Source organism: Coturnix japonica, chromosome 21 (genome assembly GCF_054131305.1).
Source record: "Coturnix japonica strain WE chromosome 21, WE-NBRP24, whole genome shotgun sequence".
Taxonomy (NCBI): Eukaryota; Metazoa; Chordata; class Aves; order Galliformes; family Phasianidae; genus Coturnix; species Coturnix japonica.
In genome coordinates this window covers 6071483-6091756 of record NC_140683.1, presented here as the reverse complement: position 1 = coordinate 6091756, position 20274 = coordinate 6071483, and the positions used below count along the sequence as shown (strand labels likewise).

The 20274-nt window shown below is 44.8% G+C and overlaps 1 protein-coding gene and 2 long non-coding RNA genes across 3 annotated transcripts; 1 reads left to right on the top strand and 2 right to left on the bottom strand.

Moving 5' to 3' along the window:
• Positions 1-955: 955 nt before the first annotated feature.
• LOC146757450 (uncharacterized) lies at positions 956-20102 on the bottom strand. Its single transcript, XR_014936252.1, has 7 exons — positions 20040-20102; positions 10006-10554; positions 9491-9764; positions 5254-8249; positions 4288-4340; positions 3845-4017; positions 956-1665 (listed from the first exon to the last, which is right to left on the bottom strand). It is a non-coding gene; the product is annotated as an uncharacterized LOC146757450 (long non-coding RNA).
• GFI1B (growth factor independent 1B transcriptional repressor) lies at positions 7214-13823 on the top strand. The gene is made up of 6 exons (XM_032448121.2): positions 7214-7340; positions 8834-8986; positions 9433-9695; positions 10020-10157; positions 10562-10727; positions 11113-13823. The coding sequence occupies exons 1-6, from the start codon at positions 7226-7228 to the stop codon at positions 11289-11291; spliced, it is 1014 nt and encodes a 337-aa protein (XP_032304012.1). The 5' UTR covers positions 7214-7225; the 3' UTR covers positions 11292-13823.
• Positions 15159-16420, bottom strand: LOC146757451 (uncharacterized). Its single transcript, XR_014936264.1, has 2 exons — positions 15916-16420; positions 15159-15388 (listed from the first exon to the last, which is right to left on the bottom strand). It is a non-coding gene; the product is annotated as an uncharacterized LOC146757451 (long non-coding RNA).
• Positions 20103-20274: the final 172 nt, after the last annotated feature.

The following is a 20274-nucleotide window of genomic DNA, read 5'->3' as shown; positions in this document are numbered from 1 at the left end:
AAACTGGATCAATTTGATCATAAAATGTGACTGAACACAAGGAGTCACCTCAAAGATCCTCCTAGGCTAAAATGCATCCCTGATGTGCTTGTATTTTCCTTGTATAAATGGCCTTGTATAATCAGCTTGTAGAAATAACCTTCTGCTAATGATTTCATTGGAGAGGTGGTATGTTTAACAGGAGCCACAAAAAGAGATTGACAGAAGATGACAAGAAGCCACAGTGGCAGCTTTCCTGACCACACTCCAATCCTGCAGCTATTTGATCCAAAGGAACTCCTGACATAAAACAAAGGAAAAGAGGGTGAATGAGAGCTGACATACAGCAATGTCCCCCATCTCTCTTCAGGCATTCTAGCGTTGTAATCATAGTAATACTCATGGAGTATCTCAGGGATCAATTTGTATTCAATGACATACGTGCTTTGTGAGATGATAGCTACTTGGGGAACCAGGTTGGCTGATACAGATGGGTTTTTTTTTGCAGCCATTCCATGTACAGCCTACTGAAATGAGGAGATATAGCCATCCTCCTCCTCCAAAGGACTGTGCCCAGCACTGTTTGGGTCACCTCTGAAACCAGCCAGCTGGTGCAGTCTGACTGTACACGCTGTTAGGTTGTGTTGTGTAATTAGTCCCTTCCAGGATTTTGTTTCTGTGGCTGACTTGGTTTTATTATCTTTAGTTTAAGAGCAGCCGGTTGCACTTCATGTCAATGGTAAGTCTGAGCTCAAGGTGCTGGCAGGAGCCAGCTCCAGCGTTTCATAAAATAACATCTCGGTCCTTTTCAGCAGCCTGTCCTTTTTCCTATTTTTGTTTAATTCCCATAACATAATTCTTCACATGAAACCCTGAAGCTACAATGTACGTCTTGGTTTTCTGTTACAATGCTTGTTTTTTTGTAGTGGGAAACATAATCCTTCGAATGCTGGTGTTTAAGAAGATGCAAATCATCTTGCTAGCACAATGCTTTGGGAACGTTTATTTCATGCAAAGTATGGCTAAGTAAATAAAGGGGGGAGAAGAGGGAGAGGGAAAAGGGATTGTTTGCTTCTGTAAACAGCAAGAATTAATTCTGTTCGGTAAATAGGTGAAGATGGGCAAAGATTAAAATCTGATTCTTTCTCAACGTGGGTGAAATCTACGCTCCTATCTCTCAGTTGCAGCAAAGCCTATTGCACAGCGTGTCCGGTGCTGTGGGGTGACGCAGTGCCACCAGCTGTGACTTGTGGCTGTCCCAGCAGAGAGCGCTCGGGCCATCAGTGACACACAGAATACCTCCACCATGAATCTGAAGTTCCTCTGCACCTCATTTGCTCCACAGTGGAACACCACCACCCTGCAGCTGATCCTCTTGTATGGCAGAGAAGCAGCCCCTCATCCCTGGTGCTGTCACCATTCCACGTTGCAGCAGGAAAATGGAGTGTGCTGAATCCTGGTGTAGCGCAGCTGGCTGTAGGAAACAGGGAAATGCATTTGAAGGCTCACAACAAACAAAAGTCCGTGACATAAAGGCAGTCCTCTGACAGCTAAGTCTGAATGCTTGGCAGCTGGCTACATGCTTCTATACATCTCAAGTTGCAAACTTAGGATGTATCCTCAGTGTTCCAACCGTGCTCAGTCTTAGTGCAGGAGGGGTTAACCAATGGCACAGGTAGCACGGCACTGTAGGAAAATGATGAAAAATCAGAAAGCAAGTGAAATTAAATAATCCCTTCCTTCCCCCCACCCCCAAGCCTATGGAAAGATAAGCTTTCCTTGTTTTCCCTCAAACCAGAGTTGTGTCTGAGGATTCTCCATAGAAAAAAATCACTGCTCTTCAGCTCCCATCTCACCTATGCCAGAGAACCACCAGATGACACACAGAATACCTCCATAGTGCCACAGAATGGCACTCTGCCCCCTGCACTTTCCCTTCTGTCACCCACCCTTGCAGGCAGGCAGTTCTTCCACCCTTATAAACCCATTTTCAAACTGTTTTGGAAAGCAAGCAGTGAAAGTAATACAAATTCTTATTATTGCTCTTGAGTTGAAGAACTTCTTGCAAAGACGCTTGTTAATGAACTGTCATAAGTCTGTATCTTATATACAGCTGTATTTAGACAGAGTAGTACCTAAAATGAGTATGGATGGCACACACACATCTAGGAAAACAAAGGCTGATGAACAAACATCTTTTTCAGTTATTACTGTGATATTATTTGTCCATTTTTTTCCTCTTGGAAATTGGAGAGATAAAAGACCCATCCTGGAATAAAATAATTTAATATACGTGTGCTATATGGTTTTGTTGATGAGACCAAAGTATGTGAGTGTATACGAGACAGATAGTGTGCCTGTTTGGGAAAGATACAGCACAGGGATGAATATGTGTGAAAATACAGGTTTCTTAAGAGCTCTTTCTAAAAAGAAAAAGCAAATAGGTGTCTGCTTTGTACATTATTTCCTCATGTCGTGCTCTTTGTCACTATGACAGGAGAGTATTCCTGCAGAAAGTGAAATTTAAGGGTGCTGCCTCTAGGGTTTGCAGCTGGGCACTGTGAATTCTCTTCAAGTTTTCAAAGTCCTGGGAAGTTTTGATAAGCAAATAGTTTCTGGGCTCTGCTTCTCCATTGGCTGTTTCTTCACCGCCAGATTTTGACACAAATAATCTGATTGAAAAATCAGGGAGGGGAACGGGGGCAAAAAACAGAGAGAAAAAAAAGGAGAAGTATCTACTTCAGCAGGCTGCAACTAAGAGAAAAAGTGGAAGAAGGAGCCTAGAGAGAAGACAGCGTCTCATTGGGGACTCCTAAGGCAGATCCAGTAAAGCAGAGTGCCCTAAACAGGTGATTTATTTATCCTTTTAAGCGTCATTGTCTGGCTTGTTTCTCTGATGCCTTTCATACCCTTTGTCTTATTCTTTGCTTCTGTTTGCGAATACGTAACGTTGTTCCCTGCTAAGTCAGCTGTGTTGTGCATTCCTTTGTGATAATGCTTCACTTATATCAAACAGGTCAGACTTTAAAAGATGACATATCATATACTTACTTTGCACTCTCACATGCACATATGAAAATGATAATAGCAGAATAAAATACAGCAGATGTAGCAGTGGTCTCAGATACCTGCATCCCAGCAAGTCCTGTGCTGCAGAAGCAGTCTCCAGATGTAGACTTTTATGCTTCAGCAATGAGGACATACTGTATTTTTCCTTTTAATTGCTCTTTTACAGACCTTTAGATTCAGATAAAAGCACATCTCTGCTGACTTAAATGATTAATTGCATAAGTTTTGATGCCGATTTTGCTAGGTGAGAATTCAGTCTCTCCTGTTGAGGATTTTTACTTCCAACCTCTAATTTATATCACCTCTCCATCCTTTCTAAGTACATGCTAATTAGCGTATCAGTTTTTAGCACATGGAATTAGATATATATAAATATCTAACATACTACATGGCTGATTCAACACATTGAACAGGAAAACAATTTATTTACAAGTCCACAAAGTAAATGCATCTACAGAGGGGCACAGGAGGTGTTAGACTGTGCTGTGTAAGTCAATAAATGGAAGCTTAAGGCAGTTTGCTAAAGCCAGTGGCATTCCCAACATCTCTCAGAGCAAAGGAGCTTTCTGATGGACAAATGCTGTAATTATGTTATTAAGATTTTGTCCAGATAATGAAGATCTCCATGGATTTCCCATCTACTACTTTGACAAAATGCTCACTGTAATTTTCAGGCTCTGGCATAACGCCCATCTGCCCATTCTTACTATAGGAATGGAAAGTGTTCTGCGCATTTCTCCCTATTCAAAAAGCCACATTCAAATGAATTGCCCCAAGTATAATGAATTTTACAAACCTGGCCTGATGTTGGTGTAAATAACTGGAATTCTGAAGTATTTTACCTTTAAAGAGTCAGGAGTCCACAAAACTTCTTATTTTACTTGGGCTCTTAAAAACATCACACACAGGTGCTTTTTTTCTTCATAAATATAGCCTTCCAATAGGAACATTGTTCTTCAGAGCTTAATTCTGCCAGGAAAGAAACAAACAAAACAGTATCAAGGCATAAAATAAATTAAGCAGTAGAAAGGAAACGAGCCTCTTCCAGGCTAAAACTTTATACACTCATCAATATACACAAAGCCACACATCAATTTTAAGTTAAAAGATAGGTATTTCTTTTGAGCGCCATGGGAGAAAGGGTTTCATTGCTGCAGTTTACATTGTAAATTTGAACATGGGAAACCTGAATTTAGAAAGGCTTTGAGGAAAATGAGTCAGCTTCAGAATGGAACTTACACTGCACGGTGGGTTCCTGATTCAGGATGGCACAATCCTGCAAACACCCGCTCCTAAAATATGGGAATTTGGGGTTAATTGTGTCCCTGAAGGAGCTGCTGGCAGAACAAGACCTGTAACCTCATATAGGTAAAAGAGAATACCAATTTCTTCTAAAATATACCAAAGGGGCCTATCCTGTGGTTTTGGGCACTGTGAGCTGCTGTGTGTGTGAGGTGGGAATTGGGGCTTCAAGAGGAACGTGAGACCTTATAAAATTAGGATCCTGAACCCAACCCATCCATGCACACCTTGGGATGACAGAACATTCATAGCCCAGGCAATGAACTCTGCCATGCAGTTATCAGAAGGGACAGAAACCATCGCTGCTGGGGCTGGCAAGAACAGGCTCCATAAAAAACAAGCCCAACTTTTAACTGAAGTTCAAAGCTAAATCCTGTTGGAAGCTTTGGGGATCATTCAAGCCATAGCAGGCCCTGCTGTCCATAGCACTGCATTCGCTGTGAGGTGCAGTAACTGCCTGCAGCAGCTCATCACTTGCAACTGATAATCTTGAATTTCAGAGAGAGAATTTTTTTCCTCTCACAATCTGTGCTCCCAGCTTTCCTCTAAATTGGCTGCGTGAATCACAAAGACAGTCCAATGCAGTCATTAATTAACTATGCTCGGGCTCCCAGTTCCTGTTTTCTCTGCAAAATGGGGGTGGGGGAAGGTAACTTCCTTTTGCAACGTTCGGTAGTGCATTAAAGATTGTGTTGCTCAGTACAGGCCCTTATCAGCAGCCAAGATACTGGCCCAAATTTGACTTTTGCATATGCTGGGGCAAATACATCCAGAAAAACCCTGTTGATTCGCAGGCAGCTACTTTTAACAGCCACCTGAAATGACAGGCTGGAATCAGTACCTTCACATACTCAGTGCATGGATACTACAGTAAAACACAGCAAGGCTGCTTATGCCACCCACCTGCAGTCCTCAGATTTATCTGTGAGTGCCTCTGGGTGTTCCAGCTGGCAGGCAGGGAGAGCAGCTCTCCCAGGAGCATGGAGCACACGCTTTCACCTTGCCCTTCACCTGCTGCCAGAGCCTCTTCCTCCACTGTGTGGGAAGCCCAGGAAAATTAACTGGTTCATTCAGGCAGACAACGCATACCAGCATGGCTTTAGATACCTGAATACTCTCTATTGTAGATGGCACGGTCCTGCCCACTATGGGAAAATCCCTTCAACATGAGTGGAAATCCCATGCAGAAAGGGCTTGCAGTAGGAATTTAATTTGGGGCAAGTTTATGTTGTCAAGTGCAGCTCCAGGCACATATATCCCACCTGGGGCTGAGCAAGGGTACTGAGACCCTACCACTGTGGCTGCTGAGCTTAATGCTTCCATAGGGTGTAAGGCACATGGCCAAGCAGAACACACTACTACAATGGTAGTGGCCATCCCAGAACACTTCTGTGCTACTGAGCTGAGTGCTTCTGCATCCAGGTCAGGCCAGTACATTCCATGATACTTAAAAGAACCTCATTGGAGAGTTATAGAAATGTAAATACAGCTATGTATTTCAGCATCCCTCTCTTGTTTGCATAATTACAGTTCCTTTCCAGTACAATTTTGTTCTCTTACTAAAATTAAATTAACACATCCACACTTGGCTTGTTTTCTCATATTCATCTCAAGTCACATGTATATTTCTTGGAAAAAGATAAAAACAGGTGAGTCATTTCAGAAGAAAAAAAAAATGGCTGAAGTCATACATGAAAATGGGAATCCTGAACCAGACTTAAAAAGACAGGTAGAGCCATGATGGGATTTCTAATGGCACTGTTGGTGAGCACCTGACTCCCACAGACAGCAGTGGGCTTTGCAACCTACCTGTCCACAGCAGATGGACATGAGTGCCCTTGTTTGTGTACCTGAAGCCAAAGCTGCCATCGTAGATCTAGTGTAAATCTGTCCCTTGGACCTTTAAATGAAACACCACTGGACCATGTCATTACATTTAGCATTTAGGAGTAAGCACATACACTTCTGAACCCTAAAGAGGAGCCAGAGTAGAGCTTTTCCATCCCTGGCTGCTTCCAGGAGCTCACTCTGCTCTGTCCTAACTTATGCAGACATAATCATTCCTACTCAACAGGAACAAACTGTGTTCTTTTTCAGTAAATAAGTATTCTACGCTTCAACTGCTCCTGAGAAAAAGAACCCAAACAATAACATAATGCATTCACCCATCGGTTGAGAGCCAGGACTTACTGCTGACTTTCCATATGAAATATAACAAGATTTGCTTTTAGTGTTGCTATCTTGAACAATTACTAGGGAAAATGCAAATGCATATGCAAATAATGCACCAGCTGATATTGCCATACGCAGGATTGAGCCTGTTGTCATGCTGTCTGCATGAGAACAGTTGTTGGCTATGGGGAGCGGGCACAGGGCGGGCTGGGCTCTGGGTAGCAAAGATAACAGATGCATTGCAAGAGAATTTCGTATGATTAAATTTCAGCGTTTTATGTTTGTTCCTAACCCATCATTTCAACGGTCTATGATATTTGAGTCGGGTCCAAAAGGGAACCTCTCTCTGCTCAGCCTCTGCTTGATTTTGCCAGCCAGAACAAAGAATGATGTTAAGGAGATTCTGAGTTCTGGTGTATCCCTGCCACACAAACACTTTTGGTCCATAACAGCTTACACACAGTTCTGTGTTTTCTCCAGTGTTAAGACCCATTGAAAGACACAAAGCCAAGCAACTGCTCCCATCCCTCCAGCTGGGTGTGGGGCCCTTTGAGATGGGCTGTCACCCCAGCAGAAGGGTTTTAATTCTCACCTCTGCTGGATGCAGAGTTGATGTGCTGTGGGAGCAAGGAGAAATAACCCCACAGACTGCAGGGATTTACATGCTGTTATTCCATGCTTTTGCCCAGGCAGTGAATGGAAAATGCCACGTTCCTTTTTGGTGAAGAGCAAAAAGGCTCATAGCTATCATCAGCACCGCTTTGTGGAAGATGATCTGCCTATATTCACATGGGATCCAATCACTTCTGCTTTCACTGGTGAGTCAATACATCCACCGGGCATGTAAGAATACACCAAGGCAAATAAATAATTGAGTAAGCAAGCTAAGAGAGCTGGATGAATGAGCTAAAGAATTTCTAAGGGCTCCCATGCAGGGATAGCAGTCTAAGGACAAACTTGTCCCTCAGTTTGCACCCTCCTTCTGTTGGCTACATCCACGTTGCCATGCTGGAAATGAATTCAGATCCTCCCTTTGTTTCCTATTGGGCTGCTGCTATTATAATTGCAGCACAGCGAGAGTCCCTTGCACTGACACACTTTGGGCAGACACAAGCACTGGAAGCTCTGAGTAAGCACAGGGCTCCTGATGGCCAGTACTCTACCTGTGTGGGAATTAGACAGAATTCTACCTTCTATTTTTTGCTCTTGCTCCAACTGTTGACTCTTATCTCCATTCACCATATCTTCTCTACCTCAGCGCTACCATCTCCTCCTGATGATTTGCAAGAAAGGTTACAACTAGAATGAGAAAAACAGTGATATCCAAACACTGTCTGAAAGGAATCCTGTGCACTGCAGAGAAAAGACCAGCTACTGTATGCTAGATTAACACAAACCAATGCTGCTTCTGCCTATGCCTGCTGCCATCCCTGCTCCTGATCATGCTCTCCCACAGCCATCCGTGCAATAGCAGGGCTGGGACAATTATCTCCTTCCTTCAGGCACCATTCAAATTTTCACTATTCAAATCTAAGATCAATTTTCCCTTTGTTCTAGCCCTGGCTGTGGAACTAAAGTCCAGCCTTATGATACGCTTGATAGAAGAATGGAAGTGACTTTCCCATGTCAGTTCCTCACATCATCCTTTGGCCATTTGCAGTGCTTCTCTGGTGTACAAGATGGTTTAGATGACACATGGATGATGCCCTTCAGCAGCCCAGTGCTCTCTGCAGCAGAAACAAAGCACGGAGATTAGACTTCTGGTTTAGATTTGTAGTATAAATTCTACATTTAACAAGCACTGGTTGGTCTCTTAAAGGGCTGGGACAGGCATGGAGAAATGTGAGTGGGCAGGAGGACACAAGACTCTGTGGCAACCTTTACAGCTGTACAAGCAGTTACCTCCCTTCTCAGCTTCCTTACCCGGCTGTCTACTGAACTCTTTCATGGGAGAGATAGGGAAGTTAATAAATTAGTGATTGTTAGTTACCCCCATAAATGAAAATGGTTTTAAATATGGAAATATTCGTACAGAAACATGGCCACCTCATGTTAATTTGCTGTAGCTAGATGTTGCACCAAGTGGCATATCATATCCTGACCCTCTCTAATGCGCACACCTCATTCTGCTTAGAATTTCCCTTTGCCAGCAATGGACAGACCCTGGCTGCCATACTGATTGGACCACTCTGCACCAACTCAGGGAACTGAGCATTGATTCGCGTGTCCAAGCATGAGTTCACATGCTTAGTGCACTGACTGCTCTCTTACCAGCTAGAATAAACTAACTGTGACACTACTGTGATTACAGCCACAGGAGACAGAGACGAGACACCAGAGGATGGCAAGAAACAGGACCTAGAATGGGTGGTTCCAAAACAAGAAAAGGATTCTTTTCAACCAAAGGAAGAAAGCGTCCCCGTCCAGTGCCTAAGCAGGATGCTGCCAGGACCTTCAGCTCAAGGTCTGCTAACCAAAGCCAGAATTGCAAATGAGGTCCAGGCTTTGTAAGCTTAGGGGGCCACTATGACTGGGTCCAGATTTTCAGTAAATGGTAGCTCTAATTTTGGCACCAATGGTCAAACTTGCCCCAGGCGGTGCTCATTAAGACCTTCCTGTATTTCCCCTTATGATCCTGGTGTAGGTCAGCATCTCCTTGAAGCATATGGCTGTGATCCCCAGAGAGCAAGCCTCCAGATCTCAGCAACTAATGTAACTGTGTGATATGGGTGTCCCCATAACATTTGTTCAAGATAGTAACCCTTGAGCATCCCCTCTCCACTAAAATTTCCTCAGATTGAAATCTAAGTCCTAAATCAAATATCATACGGGCACCAGGACTTGACTTAAATCAGGAGTAACTCAGCATCGGTATGACACTCATTTTCTCCCTCTCCTTCACAAACTCAGACATGACCATCTCAGGTCTGCAAGTCAAAGACTGCACAAGCCCAACAAGCACACCTACCTTCTACAAAACCAGCTTTTCTTGGGATGCTTTCCAAGTGCCATACAGCTACAGACAGATGTCTTCCACCATGCAGTCAGCCCTCCTGGAGCACCCAGTCAGCCTGTATGGAAGCCATCTCCTGCCAAGCGCTGAGCCCCCTCTGGATTACAGCATGCGGTACAGCTCGGACATGGAGACCTACCACTGTGTGAAGTGCAACAAGGTGTGTGGCTGAGAACCTCAGCCATGAGCTGGGGCTGGAGGGTGCCAAGAATGGTGCAGTTTACGTGGCCTGTGAGAGGGAAGAATCAAATAAGATTTGATTCTTATTTGATTCTTCCCTCTCAACAAATAAAGAGAAAGAACTGTAAACGGAGGTGAAAACAAAGCTGCCTCCTAGAAAAAAAATAATATATATGTATATATATGTATATATACACATACATACATATATATATATGTATATATATATATACACACACACACACACACATATACATATCCAATATATACATACATATATACATAAATACCATTTATTTTTCAGGTGTTCTCCACTCCCCACGGCCTGGAGGTCCACGTACGAAGGTCTCACAGCGGGACCCGACCCTTTGCTTGTGAAGTATGTGGCAAAACCTTCGGACATGCTGTGAGCCTGGAGCAGCACACCAACATTCACTCCCAGGTGTGTATTGTGCTTCCCAAGAACTGCCCTCCAGAGCTCAGTGGCGCTTGGACCTTTGTGATGAAGGAGGTGATGCTTCCTAGGTGACACATGCAGGCTTCCCTGTAGCACCCAGCAACAGAAGCTCCAAAGACCACAGATCATAGTTCTCACCTTTCCACTCTCAGGCTGTTCTTGGGGACATCCTGCATGGGGAGAATCATTGCTAGTTCTCCTGTGCCTCACCTTCTCTTAAAGGGTGCAGAACAAGATTCCAGCTATTTCCTTAAGTCCTCCTTTCCTCCTTGTATTAGCAACGTCAGCCCATGAGCTGAGATTTGCTCATCATACCTACCATACTCTTCAAGCTGTCACATGTTCTGCAGCCACTGATTGACACCTCATTATTTTTCTTTCCCTACCAGGAAAGAAGTTTTGAGTGCAAGATGTGTGGGAAGACATTCAAGCGTTCCTCCACCCTCTCCACACATCTGCTGATCCATTCCGACACACGGCCCTATCCCTGCCAATACTGCGGCAAGCGCTTCCACCAGAAGTCAGATATGAAGAAACACACTTACATCCACACTGGTGAGAAACAAAACATTACTGTGGAATAAATACAAACTAAAATTCCTCATATCTATACACGCACACATCCCCGGTCCAGCTTCTCTGTGACTGAGAACTAAGTCATTCTTTTCTATATGGTAAGACAGCAGAAGGTCTGAGCATCCCTGAGATGCAGCTCCTCCTTTGTGCAGTGAGGAGCCAGTCATTGACCAGCCTCTGGTCCTCAGCATGCTCACCCCCAGTCCTGGATGCAGATAGAACTTGGGACCAAACTAGGGAGGGCTGCCTCTGCTTCTTCTCCTCCTCTGTTGCTGAAGGAGAGCACAGACATTGGCAGGCATTGGTTTTGTTTTTTTTTTTCCTCCCTTCTGAGATGTTTCTCACCATCTTCTTTGCCCTGCAGGAGAGAAGCCCCACAAATGCCAGGTATGTGGCAAGGCCTTCAGCCAGAGCTCCAACCTCATCACCCACAGCCGCAAGCACACCGGCTTCAAGCCCTTCAGCTGTGAGCTCTGTGCCAAGGGCTTCCAACGCAAGGTGGACCTACGGAGGCACCGGGAGACCCAACACAGTCTCAAGTGAGGGATGGCTCCAGATCTCTGCTGGAGGTCCCACTGCCAGTGCACGCTTCATGGAAGCAGACCCTCCCCACCATTTCCATCCGGCACAGGGCCTCCCATTTCATTAAGCTCACATGGCTTCCGGCACTGTCCTGGGAAGTTACAAAGCCATGTCATCAGCTTTGGTGTTCTTGCAACCCCAGAGCCTTACACACCCCAGAATGTGACACAGAAACCTGTGGGAGCTCTCACTCCTTAGTTACAGCAGGTACCAGGCCAGATCTGATATCACCTGCTCAAGTGTAAATGCAGGGGAATTCCTCCAGGGTCACAGTTACTCTGGATTTACACCACATGTAGAATTCAGTCCATCAGACTGACTTGACCAGCAGTGAGGTGGGAACACCTGGACTAGTGGCAGCCAAAATCTGTGCCAAGCTGCTGCTGTAACCATGTTCTGCTTTGATGGTTAGGAAGATAAGGATAGGACATGCAAATAGACTGCATTCAGTGAGCTGTTTTTAACCTGGACAGGGCATCTGCAGAGACTTGCCCAGGTCATAAATTCCAGCAACAGGCACCTCAATTCATTTTCTTTCAGTGGAGCAGTTACTGTGATCAAGTGACAAATCAACTGTGTCTTATTTTTAGTTCGGAGTAGGAAGAAAATATTGGGGGAAAAAATAGCTCTTATCCCTAACTAATAACAAGGGTCTCTGCATGCATTCCACATCCACACCCTACTGCAAAGATCCCCAGGCAAGTGACAATCAGATGAACTCCAGGAAAAGCCACAGCACTGAGGATAAGCTAATGAGCCCTGTATCTCAGTACCCTGCAACAGAGACTGGCTGCTCTCAGAAGCCAGGCTGGGATGTTCCAGCATTGCACTGTGTGCTGGATTTATTGGCTTAAATCTGTCCTGGACAGCCCTGTGTGACTGCACAGTCAGGAATGACCATGGATATAGTTGTCAAGGACCAGAGAAATATGATTTCCTTCCACTCTTACAGGAGGAAGCAGCCTAACCCATATACAGCGGCATGATATGAGCACTTCACAAATACAACACAAACACAGCAGTGGTATTTCCTCCTCCTTCCAGGTCTAGAGGTTGAAGCAAAGCACTGGAAGAAGTAAATAGCTGGCTCTCCTCTAAGCTCTGTTGTGTTCTCAGTACATAACCTTTGGCAAGTCACTGCACTGCTCTGACTTCTATTTCTCCACACCTCTTGGTGATGAGGAGTCATTTGCTCAGGTGTGTAAAGTCCCTTGAGTTTTTGAGAGGAAGGGCAAAGTATTATTATAGCATTAAAAAGACAAGTGCTTGCAGTTAAGTGGGGCATTGCAGCAGGGCACAGACCACTCCATAACTACATCCCTATACACATGGCATCATATGATGACTCCTGTGGGAAGCAGCCTGTAGAAAGGGCTGTGGCATTCACCATCTCACTCCAAATGCTTATTAAAGAATGGTGCCCCAATGGGCAAAGAAGCAGCAGTCCAAGTGGGAGATTCATTTCTTGCTCTGAGAAAAGAGTTTTGATTCTGTCCTCGGTTACACTGCTGTCAATCCAAAGCCATTCTCCCTACTAAGATTTAAAACATACTTGCCCCTGTTCTTTGCTGAAGCTGTTACTCATTAATATGCAGTCTGGCAACTCAAAACAGTCTGTACTCCTGGCTTGTCCTTGCACACTGCAAGTACATATTTACACTTATTCTAATGTATATTTTTATTGCAATACACCAAACTGTGACAACATGAACAGGCCTGCTGGGATTTTTAACTGATAAACCTGTTACCTCTCAGTAACTCTGCCAACACAGGGTGCTTTGTGTTTAAAGAATTCATCTCAAGAAAGTCCTGTGCTGAGCTCTGGAGGTGCCAGCAGTGGGGACAGAGGGGAAAAGGAGAGGGGTGACAGCACTGCATTGCTCTCCTGTTAAAGCTGAGCTGTTCTGTACTTTACCATGCCAGAACCTGGTCAGGGTAAGAGCTGCTGGGGAAGAAGCAATGCTCAGACCCTATCTGTGACACCAGACACATATGCGTGAACTTTAGATAAGGTAAAACCATTTTAGCTTATTAAAATTGCTGCCAAAAACGCAAACTGTGTTTATTATTTCCCTTGTCCTCCTCAAATCTGCAAACACAGATATACAAAGAGAACAGCTCTGTAGCTAACACCCTCCAGCCCCAGAACAACAAGCACACCAGCACCCAGTCCTTGTCCTTAGGACTTGGGTGCTTCTGACTCATGAGAAGCTCCTTAGTTTTGAGGAAAATGCTGGTATACATTGATCAGCACCATAGCAAGACTGCCAGCAAAACCACTCCAATCCAAAGCAGCCAGATAGTTTTGAGCCTACAGAACAAGGGCTGACTAAATCCATTAGATTTTCTCCCTGTCTTTGATTCCTATGCAGCAGAAAAGTCACAGCCTTGAATGGGTGGCTGGGATCCTCTCCCTTCTAACAAAGAGAGGATCACCAAAGAACTTTCATTTATTTCCCCTAGATGTTGGGAAATAAAGATGCTTTCACTATTCTTCTGGTTCCTGAGCCTGAAGATCATGAAGGAGCAGTCACACCAGAGCAGGCAGTGCCTGCCTCAGTCATTTACTTGATGGGAGTCAAACCCTTCCTTAGGAGATGTGATGGCAGTCAGTAAAGAAGTGCTTGGTTAGCATGGGCAGCATGCTGTGCTGCAACAGGACAGGGTGGGCAGACTAGCCCACTCCCACCAGCTCTGCAAGCGTATCTTCACAAACAGAGGTTGTGGAAGGATGCCAGCTGGCAAAGGTGCTTTCAAGACAGAAAAACAAGAGTCAGAAGGTGACTTGAGAAAGAAGAAAGAATTAGCTTGTAGAGTTCTGCACTACAGCAATTAAAATATATACATTTCTTCCTAAAGAGCTTCTCTCACTCAGGCCATCAGGTAATACCAGCTCATGCTTAAAGGTGTGATGGATGTCAACAGCCCAAAGGAAAACCAGGCATTGATTGTCAGACCCTCAGATCAGAGAGAGATGTCCCTTGAGGGACCCCCACCTTTGGTTTTTTTCACTGCAAAGAGAAATGCTGTGACAGTTCCAATCAGTGAGAGATCAGGAAGATGCTAGTAAAGATCTTAAGGAACAGCCCCAGCAAAGCCAGTGTGATAAACACAGTAGTGTAACCTCACAACCTGCTTGCAATGAACCTCCCAAGGCAGGATGTTGGAGCATGGAACAGGGGCTGCTCTGGCCTGCTACTCAGTGTTTGGCAACCTATTTTCAGATGGAAAGGAAAGCCCTGTACTGTGGGGCTGGCGGCTGCACTCTACACCATTCCCCAGGCTTCCATCCATGTTGCTGGAAGCTCTGAAAATCATAAAATCATAGGATCATTAAGACTGGAAAAGATGTCTAGGATCATCACATCCAAGTCATCCCCACCATGCCCACTGACCACATCTCTCAGTGCCACATCTCTATGGTTCAGGAACACCTCCAGTGATGGTAACTCCACCACCACCCTGGGCATGAAGGAGAGAGGAAAGAAGCAAATCTGTTCCTACCCAAGTGCTTCAAACCCAACCTGATCCTCACTACTGAATCCATACAACAGGCACCCAAGGATGCTCAGCACATGTCAGGATCAGGCAGTTGGTATCACCAGCTCCAAACACACCTGGCCTTGTTCTTCAATAATGCAAATTCTCCCCAGTTCTGAAAATAACCCCTTTCCCACCATCTCCCCTCACATCTGAAACACTCTGGTTAGTCAATCAAGGAAATAGATAACAAAAAGCAAAATCTCAACTAATCTTTGTGGCTGAAGAAAGAGCCGATTGTTTCTGCCTCTCCCTGAGCCCACCCTAAACCCTGCACTTCCCCAGTCCTCTTCACACCTTCATTCCTTTATTGCCAGGGAAAGAAAATCCTCAGTCTTTGGGCTGTTTTGTTTAGCAAATGAGGGACATGCAAAGCAATCCTGCTGAGCAGAGGTGTGCCTCTGTCTTCCAGACAGGCTTCAGGTATTGAAAGCAGCAGCCCAGAAATGTTGTGATCGAGGGTAGATTTAAGTCTGGACACAGGATGCATCTTTTATTATTGAAGACAGACACAAAACCTGCAGGAAGAGAAGGTGCACTCCTAGTTAGCATAGCATTACACTAGAGCTTATCTTCAGATAGTATTAACCTACAGAAAAGGCAAAACTGGAGTTCAAGAGTGTTTTCAGTGAAAGGATAAAAGCAGAGCCCTTAGTCCTTGCAGCAGGACATTCCTCCAGTGCTGCACAGCCTGTCACAGGTAAAGGGGATGCAGCTGTACTCCCAGCTGCCGGTACATTTGTGCTGTTAACTGTAACAACAACACACATGTGGGAAACCTGGAAGCATTACACAGTCTCTCAGTAACAGCTGCATAAGCGTGTTTCCTTGCATGGGACAAACATTCCTGCTTGCTATGTTCTCCCACTTTTGCCCTGGAGCAGCATATCCACATGGGAAGCACCAAACCACCACACCAACCATCACAGGACAGCTAAATCAGTCTGTTCTTCTGTAGTAGGCAAGACCTAAGAAAATGCAGACCAATGCAGCTGTTACAGAACTAGAACACTTCAGCTAACAGTGACCATGGGCACACACTGACCTGATGCTCACAGCCCTGACCTGAGGTGCCAGATCTGCCACATCTCTTGCATGACCTTGGGTGAGACATTACCTCTGGATTTGTGAAGCTGCTCAGCACCCTATGCAACTCATAGAAAACTTCAGCCCATCTGCAAAAGGAGGATAATTCCTCCTCTCCCTTCTATTTCACTTGTTGTTTTTTTCCCCCCCTCAACGGTAAGATAATCAGACACAGGACTGCCCCTCCTTATCTCCTACAAACAGTGCCTTGTACAATGAAGCCTTGATCTCGGCTGGAACCTACTTAGTGCTACTGTGATCCTAATAACGTATGATAGAAACTTACTTCAGCAAAGCAGCCCATTTCTGTTTGTGGCTTAGAAAGAAATTCTCCGAGCACAACAAAAGCATCAAATTAAATCTTAAACTTCACATGAGCAGAGAAATGAAGCAAGTGGAAAGACAAGGGGTAAATCAGACAGGTAGTGTTTCCATCAGTGAATAACACTCCAGGGAGAAAGAGAGAGACAGAGATGGATACTGACGTTACAAACATTCAATTTGATCCTCCTCATTCTGAGGATGCTCCCTAAATACAGGCATTTCCAATCTGGCCCTTGGGCTGATTTTGACCTAGTGGCTCAAGGGTGATCATCATTCACCTCAGCAGACAGCAAGGCAGGCAGAGAGCAAAGAGTTCCCAGAAATGGGGAAATCTGAGGCCAGGGAGGAGCTGAGCATACACCAGGCTCAGCTTTAGCCCGATAAGTTTATCAGGCACTGCCGGCTGCTAACTGTCAGCCAGCAAAGTGGGCCTGTTAGGGAGGAGGAACAGCTCCTGGGGTCAGATAGGACAGCCCCAGCCTTATCAGAGTGCCTGAGCCAAAGTGGGAACTGGAGAGTGAGCACTTTCCAACCACTTCATCCGAAGAGCAGACAGATTGGCAGGAAGGGCCTGTCAGCCCGCTGCTCCTTGCCACGAGCCCTGGTCCATGCAAATAACACTGGTGAGTGCAGCAGGAAAGTTGCAAATTTGAATGCAGAAGCCTGAGGGAATGTGCAGGGGAAAGCCTTCCTAGGAACGTTGCCCAAAGGGGAGAGTCAGACTCAGAAGTTTGGATACTTACTGCACAAGCTGCTCCTTCAGACAGGCTGCCACCAAGTCTTGGGATGCCAGCTCCAGCAGCTCAGGCTAATGCTAAAGTCACCAAGTTCTGGTGTACAAATGATTGTCTTGTTTTCCCTTTAACAAAATAAGTAAATAAAAGAAAAACCTCCTCATCCCCTTCTGAGCAGTAAAAGCATGGACCAGCAAATACCCTTCACAATGAGCTCTAGTGCAGCTATACCCAATTCTATACAGCAGAGATGCTCCCATATTTGGTTGAACTCCCTTGGACAAGCACAGCCTGTGCAAGCTCCCTTTCTCCACACCCCAGTCATGACAGAGTAAAAGAATTGTTGCACAGCACATTCCCTGCTTGGTTTACTTGCTGAGGATGTGCCATGCAGGATAGAAATGGTTTAAGGCCATCAGCTTAGACACACTGCATTATTCCTACAGCCCCTCTAACCGTACTGTTACCACATCACTGCTCATAGTAGTGGACTGCATGCAAAGCATTGGGCTCATCTATAGGTCTTTGGGTTGAAACAGGGGATTTGGGTCCTGTCTGTATCATGAAATTTTTGCTGAGAAATGGCTCAAGGAAAAGCCCTGAGCCTGTCCCAGAAGAACATGCTGCCTGCCTACAAGTGAGTACCTTGTGTATCATAGAGGGCTAGGGACAGCAGCATTGTAGGACAAGATACCATCTACATGAGCAAGTCTCTCAAAGGCTCCCTTTATGGCAATTAAGATACACATATATAGATATATATATACACACACATACACAGTGTGATCCAGCTCCTCCTAAAGCGTGCATCTAAAATAGGACTGAAGTCATGTCCTTAATGCACCTTGTTCTCCCACTGATCAGAAAGGGAACCTAGCACATGCAGATATCTAACGTTATGTGGGATGAGTTGCACTCTTGTGGTCTCTGCACTGCTCTCAGGCCAAGACTTGTGAGTTAAAAACAAACCAAAAAACCCACCTACTGTTGATTCTACTTTCTCTTCGAGGAATTTTAAAGCAATGGGACTTTATCTTACATCCTAAGCTCTTCTATATTAAGAACTCTGGTGGGATTTTTTAGCAGTGGCCATGTCTGCTGATGTCTTCTCTTTATATAATAGAAGTTATCTCTTGCTTCAGCTGGGGAAAGGGAAGTCAGATGATGATGCATTCCTGTCTTTTCAAAGACACCATCCTGAGAGCATGGACATGGTGAACCACTGAGTCACTCACCCCGGTGCCTTATTTAGATCCAGCCTGTAGTGGCTTGTCTGTAAATCATTTGGCTCAATGGATGCCTAGATATGAGCATCTAGAAACTGCAAGTCCATCTTTGAATACTGTGGCATCACCCATAGATGAACATGAGAATCAAACAAAAAAGGCTTTTCTCCTATCTTTGCTGTTGTCAACTGATCTGAGCCTTCACTATCCCCTGTCCCAGGATTTCCAACCCCAAAATGAGGATAACAACACGGACATACTCTGAGATCAATAGATAAGAGCAAGGTAGAATTGCTGCATATGTGCATTTTTTAATGAAAAAAATCCCATAGAAGATGCACACAGCATTAAAGTGAGGTCCTTGCACTGTGATCCTCCAACCCCATATGAACTTACTGCTTACAAATATTCCCCCAACAACAGTCAGCAGGGATTAACTCTTTGTCTGCAAGTTTTGACATAGTAGCATTATAAATTTTCAGGAGATGCAACAAAAAATGTGCAGTTATGAGCATCAACAGTTCATTCTGTGCCCCAAAAATAAGTTATTGGTATGAGCTCCCCAGCCCCACTTCCTTAGTTCCCAAGTCCTCAGCAATCTTAGCTCCGAAGGGAATGTGACTCAGACCCTCCAACTGAAGGGCTGTCATCTGCAAACCCTGAAGGCTGGATGTGACCACGGCTTTATCGTGGCCCACCAGCTGCATGTACAACCCTTGCCTCCTCCCTAATGATTCAGCAAATCTTCTTTGAGGAGAAAAACAAGCATACAAGTGAACAAATCACAATGTCAGATTATAAAGATGAGCGGGGAAAAGCTGTGGCTCGAAGAAGGGAGATAAAAGGTGGTGAAATTGCATGGCGTAAGGGCTGAAACGCCTGATAGACTTCTCAAGGAGTGTTGCAATAAGAACGTTTAAATAAATAATTGTCTTATGGGGGTCCTTACCCCTTAAAATATTGCTAAATGAGAACGCGGCATGAAAGGAAATGAAGTACATCCCGCCCTCTGTGATCTGGGCATTGCACAGGACTGATATGGAGTCTTAGTGGCATCCTGTTTTACACTGAAATTAAGTTCTACCAGGCAAACTACTTTCAGAAATAGCTTCCATTCACCATAACCAACATTTTCAATGGCTCAGAAGCCTGTTATCAAACACTGAACAGCTAGAGATCAATCAGAAGGTGTAATGCTTCCCTTAATTGCATTCAGCCCAGATACTCCACATGCCATGAAATTCTAACAAAAACAAAAGCATTTGCAATTCACAGAGCACTCACATCACATTTATGGAATATCTCAACCCAGTGGGTTCTCCAACATCTGTGAGACAGAGATGCACCCCTCCACTAGATTAAATTCAACAACAACAGAAAACATAGAAGAGAAGCATGCAAACATATTTCAATACTGATCTACAAGCAAGGAGGACTGGCTTACCTCCCTATGGGTTTGTATATTCTTTGTGAATATTAATGTATTCACACCAATGTGAAATTACAGTTCACAAAGCCAACTGAAGCCACTTATTATGTCTTCAAAAAGACATCAATCAGAGCAGGTGTGTGTTGCTTCAGGGGGCTGCACCACAGCACACCAAGGTGACAGCTGACAAGGCAAGAGTAAAGCAAAACCTTCAAGAAAGCAACCATGAAGTACTGAACTGCCTCATACCCACTCATCTGCCAACCCCTCCCCAGGGTTTCAACAGACCTGCCATAGTAGAAAAGAAAGCACTCCTTGCCCCTTTCCTACAGGCTCCTAAAGGGAACAGGATTTTAGTTTAGGTACTTACACAACATGACTAGAGCAGCAGCAGAGGCTGAAACTAGAGGATGATGATTATGGCCCCTTTTCAACCCAGGCCATTCTGTGATTCTATGAATTAACACCACCTGAACTATGCATGATTGAAGTCACATCTGTCTCCTTTTAAAGCATTTCCCTTTGCAGTTATGCCACCTGCTCTCACAGGTCTGGAGGCTTTCCTCTCAAGTCTAATGATAATCAGCTGTATTACTTAAAGCTGA